General features: G+C 46.6%; 1 protein-coding gene across 1 annotated transcript in view; it reads left to right on the forward strand.

Annotated features, from left to right (window-relative positions):
* LOC135896612 (arylsulfatase B-like) overlaps positions 1-9,559 on the forward strand; it is a 35,865-nt gene extending 26,306 nt beyond the window's left edge. The window contains exon 9 of the mRNA XM_065425082.1: positions 9,300-9,559. Within this exon, the coding sequence (XP_065281154.1) occupies positions 9,300-9,431 (132 nt within the window). The 3' untranslated portion in view covers positions 9,432-9,559. The remainder of the gene's footprint in view (positions 1-9,299) is intronic.
* The last annotated feature ends 7,779 nt before the right edge of the window (positions 9,560-17,338 follow it).

The raw sequence follows: 17,338 nt of genomic DNA on the forward strand, positions 1-17,338 counted from the left end.
GAAGGGCTAGATTGCTGTTGCAGCCGCAGCAAGAGGTCCAGTTTCTGCAGTGGGCAATGGAAGGTACCTGAACATCATAAAACGTGTGTCTTTTCCTGTGCAAGAAGACGAAGCGTCCTGGTCGCGTCCGTCCTCGCGAAATGTATTGGACGTGTCTGCACGTCTTCGTGGGCAGCCCTGACAGCAAAGTCGTTTCGGCAATACCAGAGTGAGCAGGAATTCACTGAAGGATTATGTTGTGCCCTATCTACAGAGCATGGTGGTGCGTTTCCCTAATATCGGATATCATCTGCTCGTATGTTCTGTAACGTCGGGCAGACTCGATACTGTGAGGAGCAGCCATATAATCGCAATAGATGACCCATTTCTGTGCCGGCTCATCGGGGGCATAGTTCATAGCAGCACGTAGGGCTGCTATTGCGTCGCGGTAGATGTAGGCACCTGTGACATATTAAATTTAACGGTAGTCTGCTTCACGGAACGACGAAAGCCGCAGCTGTGCTGGTAGGTGAAGCCAAAGCGTGGGTATATATATGTATGCGGTCATAATGCTCCTAGTAAGTAGTAGCAGCGTCTTTTGCTTCAGAGAAGGGGATGGATGACTGGTTTTTTGTAATTCCGGAAATGGCAAGGGTCACTTGAGGCATTCGGAGACGCCTCAGGGCCGATGAAGTCTTCCTAGCAGGTGTATAAGGTAATGCTATGCGCTCTTGATTAGCGCCAATCACTTTTTAAAAGATCGCTTGAGGTCTCGCGGCTGGTAGGGACACTTAGTGGTGGTAGCAGATTCTTGACAGATGGCTAATGCGCGCTTTGAGAGAGTCGACTACCAAGAGTGTCTGGTTCGTATAGTCTCTCGCCATGGCAATTGCTGCGCGTGTTGAAGTGCACTGAGGCAGCTTTAGACACGTACTTAAGGCTTGACATTGTATGCTGCCCACAGCGCGAATGTTGGTCGTGCATGTATTTAACAGGACTGGTAGTCTGTAACGCAGGTCTCCCAGGAACAGCACCCTGCACAGCTGAAGTACAAAATGAACTCCAGCAACCCCAGTTTTCCCGCAGAGAAATTTGACAACCTTAGCAGGCGGACAACTTCTTCAGATATATAGACGCATATATATATATATATATATATATATATATATATATATATATATATATATATATATATATAGACGCAGCTGGGCTCGACGAGAGGTAGTGGACAGTCACAAAACAATGCATGTTAGCGTAGGATACACGTTGACAATTTATTGAAGTGGGATGCGATGACATTTATTTGCGGGTAAAGCCAACCAATGCACAAGTTCCGGTGGACACACTGAGGCCTTGTGCTCGGAGATCAGAAACCGTCATTATTACTGCAGTCCAAATGCAAATATCTTCGGCGTATATTGTCTTGTATCTTGTAAAGCCACTAGCTGTGTTCATTGAGTGCAGCTGGCTCCTGTAAAAATATGTCAGTAGTGCCTGGCCCTCGAGTGTGGTATGTTAGTTTGCCCACTGTCACTCGCTCATACTCGCCATGGGAGATTGGGCAAGATACGGGATGGAATTAGTAGATGATTAAGAACTCCGACAGCGGGAAAAAAATCCAAACAACAGAAAATAGCAGTCAGTATTTCAACATAAACGTAGCAGTTTCGCCCGAAAGGCGAAGCATCGATTGCAATAGCAAATTGGTGGACACCTATTCGATGTAAGGATAGTAATTTTATCCGCCATATATGCTTGTAAACATAGGCAAACTAACTAAATTAACAAACATGAACACATCTCATTCGATGACCGTGGAAACTCGCCGTGATAACGCTGGAGTGAACAATCGCGATGGCATCAGAGAGCGAATTGGTCTTCGTGCTGAATCTCGGGCATAAACGTGAACTACGCCACGGAAAAAACAGCGCGCCGCGGAGTGTGTCGCCGTCGCAAATGGTTTTCAAACTACAGCGACCCGGTCGGGTGGGCGTGGCCGCCCGCGCCGGCCGGTTCAGATCGCCCCCCCCCCCCCTCTTTTTTTTCTACCCTCTCCGCGTAACTCCGTGCGCGACGGAACACGTCGCGCTTTGTCCCCGCTTCCGTCCCTTGCGTGCGCGGGATAGAACCGCAATGGACGGCTCACCATCCCAAGCTTTCAGTTGCACATACAGCATACGGCGCGCGGCGATGATGTTATGGCCCTTTGACTTTATACTGAACTTCGCCGCGATACCGACGGTGACGGCAGAAATGCGCCAGGAGCGTGAATAAAATTTCTGTCGCAATAAAATGTTTTTTTTTTTCAAACAACTAAATATTCTTCAACGTTTGAGCTACTATCCATGTGCCGTTGCCCTAGAGAAAAGGCTCCGAGATAAATAATTTTAGGAATCGCAAAATTTACACCAATTTTTCTAAATCTTGTTATGTAACTCATTCGCAAAATAAAAAAAAAAGGTCATGTGTTTCAGATTCACCACAGAATGGGCACAGCGGCGAGGGAGCCACATCAGCCTTGTTTTGATAAAACATTAAGGAATGCATTCGACACCGTAATCGAGTGACAGTTGCTTCAGTTCTTCCAGTTTTATTTCTTTGCCAACAGAATAACAAGTGTCGATACGCTTCAAACTTAGTAATACCTGAGTTTAAAAAATTCAAGCATGATATATCATATTGACCGCAAATAAAGACGGGGACAGCGGGAGAGAACACATAAACAACACGGGCGGTACCCGCTGTCGCCGTCTTTATTTGCGGTCAGTCTGATATATAGTAAACACAAATAGGTCAAACTGAAGTTCTTCTCAAGCATGATAGCTTATGAGGTGAATGTAACTGTGGTAAGGTAACTTGACCCAGGGAGTACCGAGAGAACTAAGCCACTGAGGGCCACTTTCGCCAGACTCTTTGTCATTTCATTCATAAACAATACCTTATGCCTTGCTACTCAAAAGAGCCTTATTAGTTTACAATCTGCAGGCACAAGATGAAGGAACGTATTGAAGATGTGAGATTCACTATTCGAAGTGAGCGAGGAACATCAGCCAGCAAACCTGTATTACGACTACTGATGAAAGCGATAGAATTCGTTTTTTTTTCGGGACTAATATTACTGCCAGCAATTCAGCCAATGATACCGGTAGGAAATCAGGAATTTCGAGAGAGAAAGAACAATCACGAGCAGGGATAAAATGGCAATATCTCACTTTTCTTCCCCTTTTGATGCATCTGTAGCAACGATAGAGTCTATTCCTGGAGCCACGAGTGATCCTATAACAACCCCTTTAAGATACTGCAGGAAACATTTGTATCATTACGTTTATATATAATGTTACGGGAGTTATCAAAAATTATCTTTACCGATTCTCGCGCACCACCACCAATTGTTATCTGACGGATGCGTACGTACATTCACAGGATCAACCATGTTCCGCACGAAGACCAGCTGATGTGTATGAAATTTTGCAACGAACTCCAAAAATGTGATCCCGGCTGGGAAATACAAATAGTTTCGAATCGTCTGAATGGTGCTTTTTACATTTTTAAGAATATCTGTACAGTTAGCCAACGAAATCTGCGCAACAGAGATCGTTACCGTACTTCCTGATTCAGGGTGTGTATTAGCAAAATATTTTAATTATTCACAGAAAGACCGAAAAGCCTCTTTGCTAGAACCAGTGACCGAAATTAAAGAGATGCTGCACTAGAATATAGCACGCAACTAAATTCTAATATATGGCGTATATACATTTCCTAAAATACTAAAAGCAGTTATTTCCGCACCCCTAATGACTGTTTCATAGTTTTCGTTACACTCCAAACGCTCTCACTCCTTTTTCTAGCTATATAATCAACGTTCCCATGTCCTGCCGCTAAGGGAGACGGCGTAAATTAGAGCCAGATACTTGACTAAGTCTACGTTTGGCATATTTTTATATTTTTGAAGCGATAGTGAAGTGATACGTTCACCTAATAGCTAGAATAAAAAATTAAAATTGAACACGTCTTAACGTTTGTGATGAACTCAATATTTTCATGCTATATTACAATAACGCACAAGTATGTCTGCAAGCGGTTATATAGTGCGTAAATGTCTACATCTGATAGGAAGACGCTATGTCGCCTGCGTATACATACCTACACCGGGTGTCCCAGGCAACTTGGACCAAGATTTAAAAAAGAAACTCAGGAACTCTAGAGAAAACCCAAAAGGACCTAAGGCATATCAGCCGTGCACAAAAAAACATGTAAAGGTGCAACTGGTTTAGCCATTTACTCGTTCTGTTTCTTGAACTCCGGAAAAGAGGCAAAACAAGGCAGATTTCTTTGACCTATTTCTGTCTTTGTCACATATTTTTTTTATGTAAGGATACGGTGGCATCATAAAGGCGTGCTAACTTTCACGTTTTGCACCAGCCTTGAGCGGTTATTTTCCGCTGCCCCTTATAGCACGTGCTCAAACAGGCCACCATCTCAATTAATACAGTACTTGCTTCTTTCCAACACTTGTGTTGTTGCAGCTTTGACCAACTACGTTGGAATCTCGAGGCAGACTCTGCTTGTTTTTGTCTTTAGGGCGTCGGGTGCGGTGGTTTCGCTGCTATGCACCCGATCTTTCACGTAGTCCCACAAGAACTCCAGCGGTGTCATATGTGGCTACCTCGCAAGCCAGGGCGCAGGTCCGTGCCGGCCAACCCACTGTCCAGGAAAAAGCTTGTAGAGTCACGCTCGAGGCTGACTACTACTATGCGCTGGAGCACCATCGTGTCGAAACTAGTTGTTCCGAAGGTGCGCAAGCGGAACGTTTCAATGGACGTCGTTCCCGGGGCCCTCGACGATGTCGTTGACGTAGCGTTTCGTCGTTAATGTGTTGTCAAAAAAGATAGGTCCGATGATGTTGCCATCAGAAATACTGCACCACACATTACACGACCACTGGTATTGGTATCCGGTTTGGGCTAGCCAGTGGGGATTCCTATCAATTCAGTATTTAGCGTTGTGAAGATTAAGTTGTGCGCTTCTGGAGAAATTAGCCTTATCCGTCCAAGGCATGTGAGCGAGAAAGTCTGGTCCTTCTTCACGTTTCGTGAAAATTCTATTGAAAAAGTAAAATCTGTTTTCAAAATCTCGGTCTTCAAGTTTTTGATGAAGATATACATGGCACGAGCGCATACGACCTTGTTTTTAAAGATATTCAACACTCATGACCTTGAGGTTCCAGCCTCTGCACTGGCGTCGCGCACACTACCATGGAGGTTAGCAGTAAAGAACGCCGAAATATCAGTTTGTGCTTCGTGAACTACCGTCGCAGTCCTGTGTCGCTTTCTCGTGAAGCTACCTGTCTTTCAAAGAACTTCGTACGTTCTAAGTATCGTTGAATGACTAGGGCGTCCTCCACAATGCTACATCCGGCGTAGCTTGGTTGCCTACCTCTTGTCGCCGTGCGTCGCCCCCAGAGCCAGGATCATTTTAGACATCTGATCATTCGTGAAGGCATGGCTGCCTACTTGAAGAGCAGGTCACTGGCGTGGCACTGTGGAGATCTCCCGTTACTATCTACGAAGTGACACGTAAAGGGAAAATGATTTACCTAATCAACAACAGTAGATGCTGGCCGTACAGATCCGCCAAAACGCATTATTTGGGTGTGGCCTGCGCAAAGTTTGTTTCTATTACTAAAGGGAACAAAAGGAATGTACGTTCGGGGCTCGCCTATCTACAGAACAATGAGTGCGCAAGATTACAGTCCCAAGTGCGCTGCCACAGTTTCCTGGCTTCGAAATCCCCCTTCCCCCCCTACGGCTCCGCAACGCTTATGAATGCGTCAGCGGCATGTTTCAAGATGCCGCGAACATCACATGGCGTGAAACCCTGTATTGAGCTGCCGCCAGTAAAGCAATGTATAGCTGGCTATTCGCTTGAGAGCGCTTGAGTAGCGTCGCGCGAGCGCGTATCTATCTCGTATTTTAGAACTTTCGCCCTTTTGGTCTCTTTTCTCAGAAAAAACAACGAGGCAAAGCTGAGTGAGTAGCAAAGGCTTGATTTGGAGGTTAGTTGAGGTGCCCTACAACTTTATAATAGATATGTAGGTGATTCACGCAATAATTAAAAGTTCACTTATTAAAAGTTCTTAACTAAATAAAACTTCGTGTTAGAAATCTACTAGCTGTAAGTACACGCGACTGCGGCAACTATGCATCCGGTACGATTTCTCTAGAGCTCTTGCGTTTTTATTAAATATTCATCCAAGTTATCTGCGACCCCCGGTACACATTATATCGGCACGGAATGAAACTGAGTAAAATATTCAATATATTCATTAATATAGGTGACTCAACAGCTCCTTCAGGAACACCGTGACTTCTTCTAAGTACCTGACGAGGAACCTCCTAAAGAAGTCTAAAATTCTCTCCCTTTGAAAAACTTACCGATTTATGCCACAAAATAATTTCGGAATTGCAGCTTGCTTAGAATGCGTGGTAAAATTTTATTTTACACACTATCGTAAGTTTTGGAATATTTAGAATAACAAGAGCAGCAACGTGCATTTGGAATCGCGCTAATTTTATTCGTCTTTCTAAATCCGCATGGCCATGCAAAATTCGATGTCCCCATCTCAATCGCCTCTGCGAAAAAAAAAGGAAACAAGAAAGAATTCGACTAAATTTTAGTTCTGCTTTGATCTAAATCCAATTTGGCATGGACTAAGCAAATTTTTGTTTTCAACGTATTCCTCAAAACGGGAATTCGATAATTTAACGCGCGCACTTTTTGTTGAGCTCGCCTGCCCACTTCTAATGTGCCCACTACAGCAGGCGACAATATTGAGACATGAACTGTCCGCGCTAAGTACCCAGCAAGTCCTACCAGGACGAAGTTGAACACTATGGGGCTCAACGCCCCACCCTGTGGCACACCATGGCAGATATAATGTCCGAAGTTGGGCTTTCTTCGGTGTGCAAAAAGAAGCACCTCTCAGTCAAATATTCACGAACCCAGTGATGCATCTGACCAACAACTAACACAGGCCTCAAGTCAGTTTAGCATGGCCTGATGAGTGACGTTGTCGCATGCTTCTTTGACATCGAGAAAAAGTGGACAGAGAGTGCACAAAACAGGGCACCTGAACAGCGGATATGTATTTGACCCAGATAGACCCTTATGCTGCCCCGATCAGTGTATAACGTGTGGAGAATGCTTTGGTAACATGGCACAGCTCGGCCAGTTCCAATGCAGAGTATGTCTCTTACAGCGACTTCTCTTTAGGCGCCCAGGCGCTTTTCATATTGATACAGCTCAAATCAGGTAGCTCAGCAAGACCGTTCCTAATAAAACACGCTATAAGCTGAAATGATGCAAAACCTAAGTTATTAAACGCTGGAACTCTCACTATATCAAGATATTGAATGCCAAGATATGGTTCGATACGTTTATCAGTAGTAAGAAATAAATTGGCATACATCCGAGCGTCAGCTACGCGAAACTATAAAATTCATGCCTTGCACAAAATGTAGGTGACCATTAAGCAACAGGCATAGTCGTTTGCTCGGCACTTCGGGCTCGTGAAGTAAATGATCACAAACAGTGCACGGAGCGGCAGCTTTCCGTGAAAATGGCGCACGCGTGCTAGCAGATGGCTGTTCAGCGTTTTAACTCCAGCGTTAAAATACACCTGCACTTCGTAACAAGATGTTAAAATGAATTATTTAGAAGCACCCGCTTTGGCTAAATTGCAAATGTGTCGAATGTTTATGCTTGTGCACTGAAGAGCAAGCGAGTCGCCGCGCTCTGTCTTAAAACTGGCTGCCTACTGTACTACCCAAACACGGCAAATAAAAGCATTTCATACCGGTGGGATTATGTAAGCGTACCAGAAACGTGCTAGATCTTTTTCCAATATTCCCATGGTACGTCAGCATTCAGCGTCACTGACGCCGACTACAGTGAAAGTATCGCAGAGATACACCAAGACGGTACGCGGCGACCGGCATGGGCCGACGACTTCTATCACGTCTTTTTCTTTCATTTACGCCAACAACGACAAAGTCTTTGACCAACGCAAGACGTTCGCCTTCAACTAAACCTCATCATTTAGTGTCATTTAAGAAAAAAAAACATGACAAAGAATAAGCTCAGAATCAACGAAATTATGGATCTTACTGATATCTTTGTTGGTCTACAGCGTGCCCTCAAAGTCCTGAACAATGCCGATACTCGGAAGATGCAAATGTAACAGTAGTACAGGGTGTGTCATCCTCACTCCTCACTGACGAATGTACAACTGCGAATTGGCTGACAATAACAGCATCCAAGCGATACACAGTTTGTGTCTTAGTTAGAACGCACGTGCCCATTAAAAGCTCGCGAATATATGTTTGACTACGGGAAAAGGTTTGGATGTAACGGCAAGTGAGTGTTGAAAACAGACCACATGAAACATAATGTCAGTTTCACATGTATGCCCGATATCTCTCGCTTTTAGAGTGTAATAAATAACTGAACGGTCAAGCAAATCAACTCAGTAACGTACCTGGAGTGAGGGCGAGATGTGTAAAACTTATGAGTCCAATGAACGACGTGTATAACTTTGGTAAAACATGCGGCGCAAGTGGCTAAATCAGAAAAAAAGAAAAAGAAATTGTGTATAAATGGATTCTAATGGATTGTTGTGCCTAGGGATTCTAGCGATTCTTGTATCAACAATTCTAGGAATTATTGTGTCCAATGGAAATATAAACTTAAAGATTACATCGCTTTAGATGAAATTGTATTCTTTAAATTTTGATTGTTTCTCATTATTGCGCTAATATGCCGATAACTAAAAAGCCATATGAATGTCAAACTGCCACTTCTTTCAACTTCGCGCGAAAAATTGTAGCAGCGTTACGTCAGCGAGAGATCACGAATTTCAAGATATTCTTTTGTTTTTCACGATTATGGCACAGAAAAAGTTTTCACCGCATTGCTAAGTTGATTACTCGGCTCTCTTGGGGTACGATATAGACCCACTTTACCAATAAACAATTCCCTATGCGTGAGCAGACGTCGTCGAAATCGGCGACGTCACGGGGAATTACTGTGCGAAGGTCAAGTTAGCTGGCTTCGTTAGCGCACATTCCTTCGTGCGTGTTTTCTGTCTTTTCTGCCTCTCACAACAAAAGTGCCCTCTTTCTTTTATTGCAGACGGGTAACTTGCAAGAAATTCACAAATTACTTTTGTCTTTGTCTTCCCCTGAAGCAAACTGGATAATGCTGACATTTTTACGGAATGCGCAAAGTCTCACAAAGAAAACTGCGCCATGTTTTACGCCCAGGTCGTTCAAAGGCTGCTGGCACGATTGGACCACTACGAGGAGACTGCCGTGCCACCTGGAAATCAAGAACCGGACGAGCTCGCGAATCCTGCCCTCCATAGCAATGTTTGGGTTTCGTGGCGAGACCGGTAGCCAAGACTGTGACGTAGGCAGCTGCTCCGATGCTCCGGTCTCACATAACTGAACTAAGTGCGGCAACTTCGCTCAACGAGCCGCAACCTGTGCAGAGCACGTTATGTTCGCGAGTTAGCACCGGTGTCCTTCTTCCCTTAAATGAGAATTTGTTGTTTGTTTGTTTTGTTATTTTTAAATATTTACCTTAAAGGTTTATATGGAGATTAAGTAGAACGACGTGAAGAAAACTGTAAGAATTGTGCACGATAACTTATAACGAATATTATCACTATGTAGAGAATAGGAAGGCCAAAAACTATAGAAAGAAAAACAACAAAGTGTCGTATCTGAACATTTTACCAACTTTACTGCGTGGTCATTTCATTTTCCTCGCTGTAGGTACTGACTACGGGCGGAGGGGAGGGAGCGGTCTCCTGGGCCCCAGCTCCTTCCGAAGCTTTCCGTGGGGGAGGGGGCAGAGCCGTTCCCTCCTCCCATTTATGTCAAAGCCTCAACGCCCCCTAAAGTGTCGCTACCAGAATTCTGTTACCATCATCATTTGAGGTTTATTTTTAGCTACCTCTACCTTTCCAGTTAAGATTTTGTTGTAGCTAAAATGTTACTGCATCAGGGTTGGCGGAGAAATTCGCGGCTTTTAATTCATACTTTGGTTTTATTTCTCAAATCCTCATAATAGTAGGACAAGCGCATTAAAAGCTGCCGTGGCGGCTACTCATCTGAAATTTTCTACTTGAACATTTTTTTAATATTTACATTGTGAACGCCGTGCACAGATATAATACATTTAAATATACACACAAGTCAAAGTTTATTATATTTTTCAAAGAGAAGGAGGTGGCCATCTACCAATGATTTTTAATCGTATGGATTAGCTATGTCTCGAGAATGAATATGTTGCTGTATATTCGCCTTCCTACAAATTGCATTACGCGCTTTTTTGACCCTGAAAAAAAAATCCTGCAGACTACAACGACTTCGTCGGTAGAGTCCTTTATCAAAGGCTTTCGAATAACGGACGTGAAGATGGACGTGAATTACGTGTGTCTCAGTTGCGCGGCAAATTGCATACTGACCTTATGAAAATCAAGCGCCAGTATAAGCTTAACGGCGAATATCAGCTCCGTCTACGAAGCGATCTCCACCTGAGAGCGCCTTGACCGCGTCTCGGGACTCTAGGGTCTTTGGCGCATTTTTCGCAGCCTCAGCGGGAAAGGAAAAGGTAACTCTCCTCTTACCGAGCTCTTCATGAAAACAGGTCTCGCAAGTGTAGAAAAAGTACTTATTACGAGCTTCTTTCCTCACGCTTCGCTCACTCCGCCCACATTTCCGAACGCCCACGCCATACCAGAACCTGATCCAGATCTTGATCGCCCATTTGGCATTGCAGAAATGCTTGCAGCAAACATGCAAGGCCGGCCTCGATCCACGCCAGGCCACGACCGAATAACGCGGCAGGAACTCCGCAAGCTTGGTGAAGAAGCTCAGGGCACCCTGTAGGGGTTGAGGGACGGGCTTCGCGGATGAAAACCCCTAAACTTGGGAGGATTTATTCTACATTATGTACAGGGACGTGAGAGACGAGTAACCGTCGTACAGTCATTACGGGCCGGCAGCAACTCGGACGCTGCGGCTCGCGGCAAGAAGTTCGAGAGAGGTGAATCAGGGAATCAGGGCATATCCCAGAATGCTCAGGTCTCTCTGGAAGGCTTCTTATAAACCCTCCGAGCACGGGAAGTCACGTCATGTTTGACCAATGGGAGAGTCCACTCCGATGACGCCAATTTCAGCCAATGGTAGGCGCCCGTGTCGCGGTGTCACACCTGGCGGCTCTCTGTGGTCTTGCCTCGCAGACTGGCAATGCACTTCTAACGAGGAGAAGGGGAGGGCTGCTCATGCTCCATTGTCGGAGGCCCACCTGCTAATCCCGGCGGCGCACGAACTTGTTGGCACGTGAACTTGTTGCCTTAAACTTGTTTGCTCGGCCGCTCCTCTGGAATGTGCTTTCCTGCTTCGGCATTCCTCAATTAGCTGTGCTGCGACTCGAAGTGGTTTGGGGAACTCGAAGTAATCGCAGGAAACAGCTCCATATCTAACAGCTCGTCCTCGCCCCGGTTGTTCTGAATGGCCGGTGAACTCAATTCGCTGGCCATGAGGAACGCTGAAAGAAGCTGCAGGGTACTGGGGTCGAGCCTCGTTTGACAACCCTCGGGATCCTGGGCCCTGGAGAACACACGTCAAACAAACCAAACAACACAGCGCTGCACCACGCGTAAGCGCAGGCTCTTCACCCCTGACTCGCCAAGCTATTACTGAGTCAAAATCAACCCTGATCTTTTAGTTCCCAAATTTTGACAAAACAGTTGTAACCACCCTTCCAAACAGTCATCCATTTCTCCTCGAATGCCGACAAGACCAGAATACTATTGTTGTTGCAAAACAAAAGGGTCGTTGACGATGCAAACAACAAATGAAAACAGCCGAACATAACTTAAGTGGCCTAACTGCACGAACAGCATGTTTCCAATCTTTCGCAGTGGCGTACTTATCGCACGTATTGGTGCCACTGAACAATCTGGTCAACCTCACAAGTACGTAATCACAAGCGCACTAGCCTTGTGGTCACTAAACAGAACGCGTACTTGCGTTGTAGGCAAACTTTTCAGTTACGCTTACTCACGTTTCTTCCCTGAAAGTCCTACAGGACACGTGACATAAACGAACAATTAAACTTGCGGGACTTACACACTCCGCAGAGCTCTTAAAATAATGCGTCTTTAATAACTCGTTCCACGCACGCTCACTAAAGAAGTCAGAATACGGCTGCCCTCAACACACACTAGCAACCCAGTCATAAATCTGCTTTCTTCCGTCCACACAGGACACGCGCTAATGGTGCAACTTTTCAGTCAGTGCAACTCATGCACTCACTGAAAATCTACGCGCTTAACCTTAGAAAATTCAAAACTTAAAAAGAAAGAAGGTTAAATAACACACACGCGCGTTACCATAGGCCTCTCAACAATAACCTTGACCCTCAGGTTACTCAAACTTCCAAAAAGAAAGCCTATTTACTTATTAATGAGCATCTCGCGAGACTACATGTTTACTTAAAACGCATCTTTCAAATCTCGAGCTTCCTCAAACCAAAACATAAACAAAGCTCAAACCTTACACCTTGAAAGAAATCCTAGTCTCAAATCGCGAAAACTTTCCGATGCTCAAAAATAAAAACAAAATAACACGTTTTACTTCTACAGAAGCTCTCTTGGCCTCCCTTTCCAAACGCTTATGTCTGACTCATACTCTGAGCCGTCCCCGAGCTGGTCGCGGCTTGAAAACTACTCTGGCTGCCGAGGAAACACAAAAGGGCTGACTCACTATCAGCTCCCCCAAGAGGTTACGGTCTCCTGCCAATTTGTGTCCTGGCGCCCCGCTTTCAACACGAACTCGATTGACCGCGTCGCTACTACCCACCTGGTCTCGTCCTGCCACCTTGCGTTTCTTCGAACTGCACGCTGAGCTATGAAAAGAACTACGGAACGACGAGGAGTTTAACAGCCTCGTGCCCTTTGTCCGCGTCCGTGCAGAACATTCTTCGCGGTCCCCCTTTGACCGGTGGTTCGAACGTTCCGGATGCGTCAACATCGTCCTAGACGACCGCACCTTCTTCCTCGCGCCCTGCCCTTTTGGGTTTCTCGCCATCTTTGGCAGCGCTACATTAATTACCGACTTTTGGTCGTTACCGCGCTTCTTTTTACGGGGCTTTCTCTTTGCACTCACTTTCATGTCGCCGTCTCGTGCCTCGTGCTGGCCGGTACACGTTTCGTCGGCCCGGATCGGTCTCCTACCCGCACAGTCTGAGTGATTCTCATTTAAATCAACATTCTCTCTGCCTCGACTGGCGGACAGCTCAACCGACTCTGGCACAATGCAGCAGGCTTTACTCGAGTAAGACAACTCGCACTCTTGCGAACTGCCCTCTACTACATTGCCCAGCGCACGCTGTGCATCGGCACACAGCCCATCGGTATCGATCGCTGTCTCACGCGCACAGTCCGAATGATTCCTAATTAAATCATCCATCTCTAGGCTACCTAGACTGGCGGAGAGCCGCACCGATCCCTGAACAATGCAGTTGTTCTCTCGTGAGCTACGGAGCTCGCCACCCCGAGAACTATTCTCAACTGCATCGTCCAGCTCGCACTTCACTTCTGCACGCAGATCTGGCTCTACATGGGTGCTCGCTTCTGTCGGGTCAGAAGTACTCTTTTCTTCGCTAGCAACCTCGCTAACCTTACCAGCGACGCACACGCTCGGTAACTGTGCCAATTTGTTCGCAGCTGGCCTAGCTGTCTCCACAGTCATCTGTTGGCACAGCACCTCGTCGCTCTCACTCTGGCCATTAACGGCCTCTGTTGCCACTAAGGCATCGTTAGCAGCTAGCCCTTTCCCTTCACTTATCAATCGGCAGCCAATCTCACAGGCACTACTTTTTTCGTCGGCTTCTGGCGAAAATCTAGACACTTCCTCATTCTTTCGCTCTGCACTACGTACAGAATTCTCAGACAGCCGTTGTCTCTGTGCCAATAACTGATCACAATACTGTATCTCTTTGATCAGTGCTGCCTTCTCTCTCTCATACTTTTGCTCACGCTCAAGCTTATGTTCCTGATACTCACGTTCGCGTTCATTCTCACCTTCGTGACGCTGACACCTAACAGCAAGTTCTTGAAGCTCCTGCTTCCGTTCATTCTCGCGTTTTTCACGCCTACTCTTACTCTTAAGTTCACGACGCTCCCGCAAACGTACACGACGCACACGCTCCCGTGGCTCCTGTATCACCTCCCAAGCAAGCTTAATGCTTTCATCATCATTGCCACTATCTTGAATCGGCTTTATGATAGCTGGCGTTTCCATCCGTTCGTCCGCCTCAACTCCCAAACCGTCGCACACCAACAACAAGTCTAACCCCGTCAACCTTCTAAGATCCATGGCAGCTGCCCCGACAGGAGGTTAAAACTGTTTTCCTTAATTAATTTGTGCAAACACACAATGCAACAAACTCCCGATTCCCAGAACTATCAAAATTGAACACACAACCTTTGAGTCTGGCGAATCATAAGGAAAAAAAACCACGCGCTCACTTACGGTTGCAGCACCCTGCCATCCGGTTCATTCGTCCGCTGTTCCCGGTTCCTCCGGACTCCCTGGGTCGAAGGCTCGCTCCTTCTTCGCTACTCCCAGTTTCTTCGGACCGCTTTCGACGAAGGCTCTCTCTTCTTCGCTCTTCCCGGTTCCTTAGGATCTCTCTCGACGAAGGTTTATCCGTAGCGCTGCCACCAGCTGTTGCATTCGGAGGCGATCCCACCGCTGCCACCAGATGTAGGGGTTGAGGGACGCGCTTCGCGGATGAAAACCCCTAAACATGGGAGGATTTATTCTACATTATGTACAGGGACGTGAGAGACGAGTAACCGTCGTACAGTCATTACGGGCCGGCAGCAACTCGGACGCTGCGGCCCGCGGCAAGAAGTTCGAGAGAGGTGAATCAGGGAATCAGGGCATATCCCAGAATGCTCTGGTCTCTCTGGAAGGCTTCTTATAAACCCTCCGAGCACGGGAAGTCACGTCATGTTTGACCAATGGGAGAGTCCACTCCGATGACGCCACTTTCAGCCAATGGTAGGCGCCCGTGTCGCGGTGTCACACCTGGCGGCTCTCTGTGGTCTTGCCTCGCAGACTGGCAATGCACTTCTAACGAGGAGAAGGGGAGGGCTGCTCATGCTCCATTGTCGGAGGCCCACCTGCTAATCCCGGCGGCGCACGAACTTGTTGGCACGTGAACTTGTTGCCTTAAACTTGTTTGCTCGGCCGCTCCTCTGGAATGTGCTTTCCTGCTTCGGCATTCCTCAATTAGCTGTGCTGCGACTCGAAGTGGTTTGGGGAACTCGAAGTAATCGCAGGAAACAGCTCCATATCTAACAACCCTCCTAGGGGTAATTAACGACCTCTTGGCTTCAGGAAGCCTACCGGACTGACTTAAGCTCTCTCTCATTTATCCCATTCAAAAACACGGAATGGAGCCAATCCTCTATAAGAACCTCCGACCAATCTCTCGCACTTCGACTATCTGTAAACTCATTGAACAAATGATCCACACGCCCATGTCCCATTACCTTGAGATATTCCGGCCGGACTACCACCCAGCACAGGTGGGTTTCGCCCTAACCTGGCAGCCATGATTGCCGTTCGCTGCTACAACGCGTTATTATTTGCACGTCAAGAAAAACACTGCCTGACCGTTTGCCGGCCGTTGAAAAACTCAAAGCGTTTGATAATGTTTGCCATGACGTCATTCTTGAAGAGCTAGCCAACGCATACCTAAGCCAACGTGGCCAGACATGGATAAGAATTTTTTTTCAGCCCGCCCCATTCGGTTAAGTGGCGCATCACCTGGACGGATTCCAAGGACTTATTATAGCGTTAGAACTTATATGAACACTTCAAAGGCACTTCTTCCTTCGGCCTCTCCGTCGCTTTGAGGTTCCAAGGGCGATAAAATCGTCGTCGCGCGTCGTATGTTGTATGTGCGCGCGAAAGCATGCGTAGGTGAGCCGGTGAACGCTGCTCATTCTAGCACGTGCGAGTGAAGAAGGTGAGCCGGAAGCGCGCCCTTTTCTGTCGCGCACGAGGCACGGGGTTCAGGCGAGGGAGGGGCCGTTCTTCCCCGGCGGCTGCTGCTGACGGCGCGGCGGTGCGACCCCGTATCTTGCAAGCCACCAGCGACGTCAACAAAGTGCGCGCCCGCACGGGCCTTCAAAGCCATCCGCCATGTTTGCAGAGTGCGCGTAGTGCCGGTAGCTCCGTATGCGTTGTACGTACCATGTTTCGTTCGTGTTGAAGCGAGACATGCCCGAGGGTCAATTCGAGTGTCGCTGCTGCCGCGACTCCTCATTACAGCATTTTGACAGCGAGTTTCCGCGCACAACGAGCCAGATGTGTTCATGTTTACCTGGGCGCGCGTGACACCGTGCTTGCTAATTTAGTAAAAACCCATGCTTGTTAATTAAGTTCAACACGTTGGCGGGCTATTCGGTTTGAATACATGATATAATGTGTAAGTGCGACTGAACGAGGACGTAGAGAGAAACCGACACGCAGAGACAGTGCTATCTGCATGTGTCTGGGCTTTCTACGTCCTCGTTCAGTCGCGCTTACTCATTATATCATAATTAATTTAGCTAGCAAACGAAAGTTTACAACTTCACACGGCTGATAAAACTACTATCCTTACGTCGTATAGCTATCTACTAATCTGCTATTGCGATTGGTGCTTCGCCTGTTGTGCGAAACTGCGACTTTTTTTATCTGGATAAAGGTGTTGAACGGAAAACAACCTTGAACGGAAAACAACGGCTAGATTTGCCGTCTATGCCGATGATATTACTATACGGACTGAAATAGCAGACTATACTGACAAAGAAATGATGCAGGCGCAGGCAGCCTTCCTTAGTTTAGAGACCACTCTTATAAAATAAGTCTGCAGCTCGCTGCGCATAAAACAGAACTTATCAGCATAGACAGCAAGCATCCCACCAACATCAACATCTGCATCTCACCACGCAGTGGATCGCCCAACATGCAATAAAAAAAAAAAATTCGCAGTTCCACCCAAAAGGCCATGCACTGGTAGTGATAGTAAATTAGTAGATAGCTGTACGAAGCAAGCATAGTAGTTGTATCAGACGCATAAACTTGAAAACATTTGCTTAGTAACTAAGAATGATAGAAGATGTAAGTGTGACGAAACGAGAAAGTAGAAAGAAACGGACCCACAGAGACAGCGCTATCTTATTGTGTCTGCTTCTTTGTACGTCCTTGTTCAATCGCCCTCACGCATTCTA

Source organism: Dermacentor albipictus, chromosome 1 (assembly GCF_038994185.2).
Source record: "Dermacentor albipictus isolate Rhodes 1998 colony chromosome 1, USDA_Dalb.pri_finalv2, whole genome shotgun sequence".
NCBI classification, from domain to species: Eukaryota; Metazoa; Arthropoda; class Arachnida; order Ixodida; family Ixodidae; genus Dermacentor; species Dermacentor albipictus.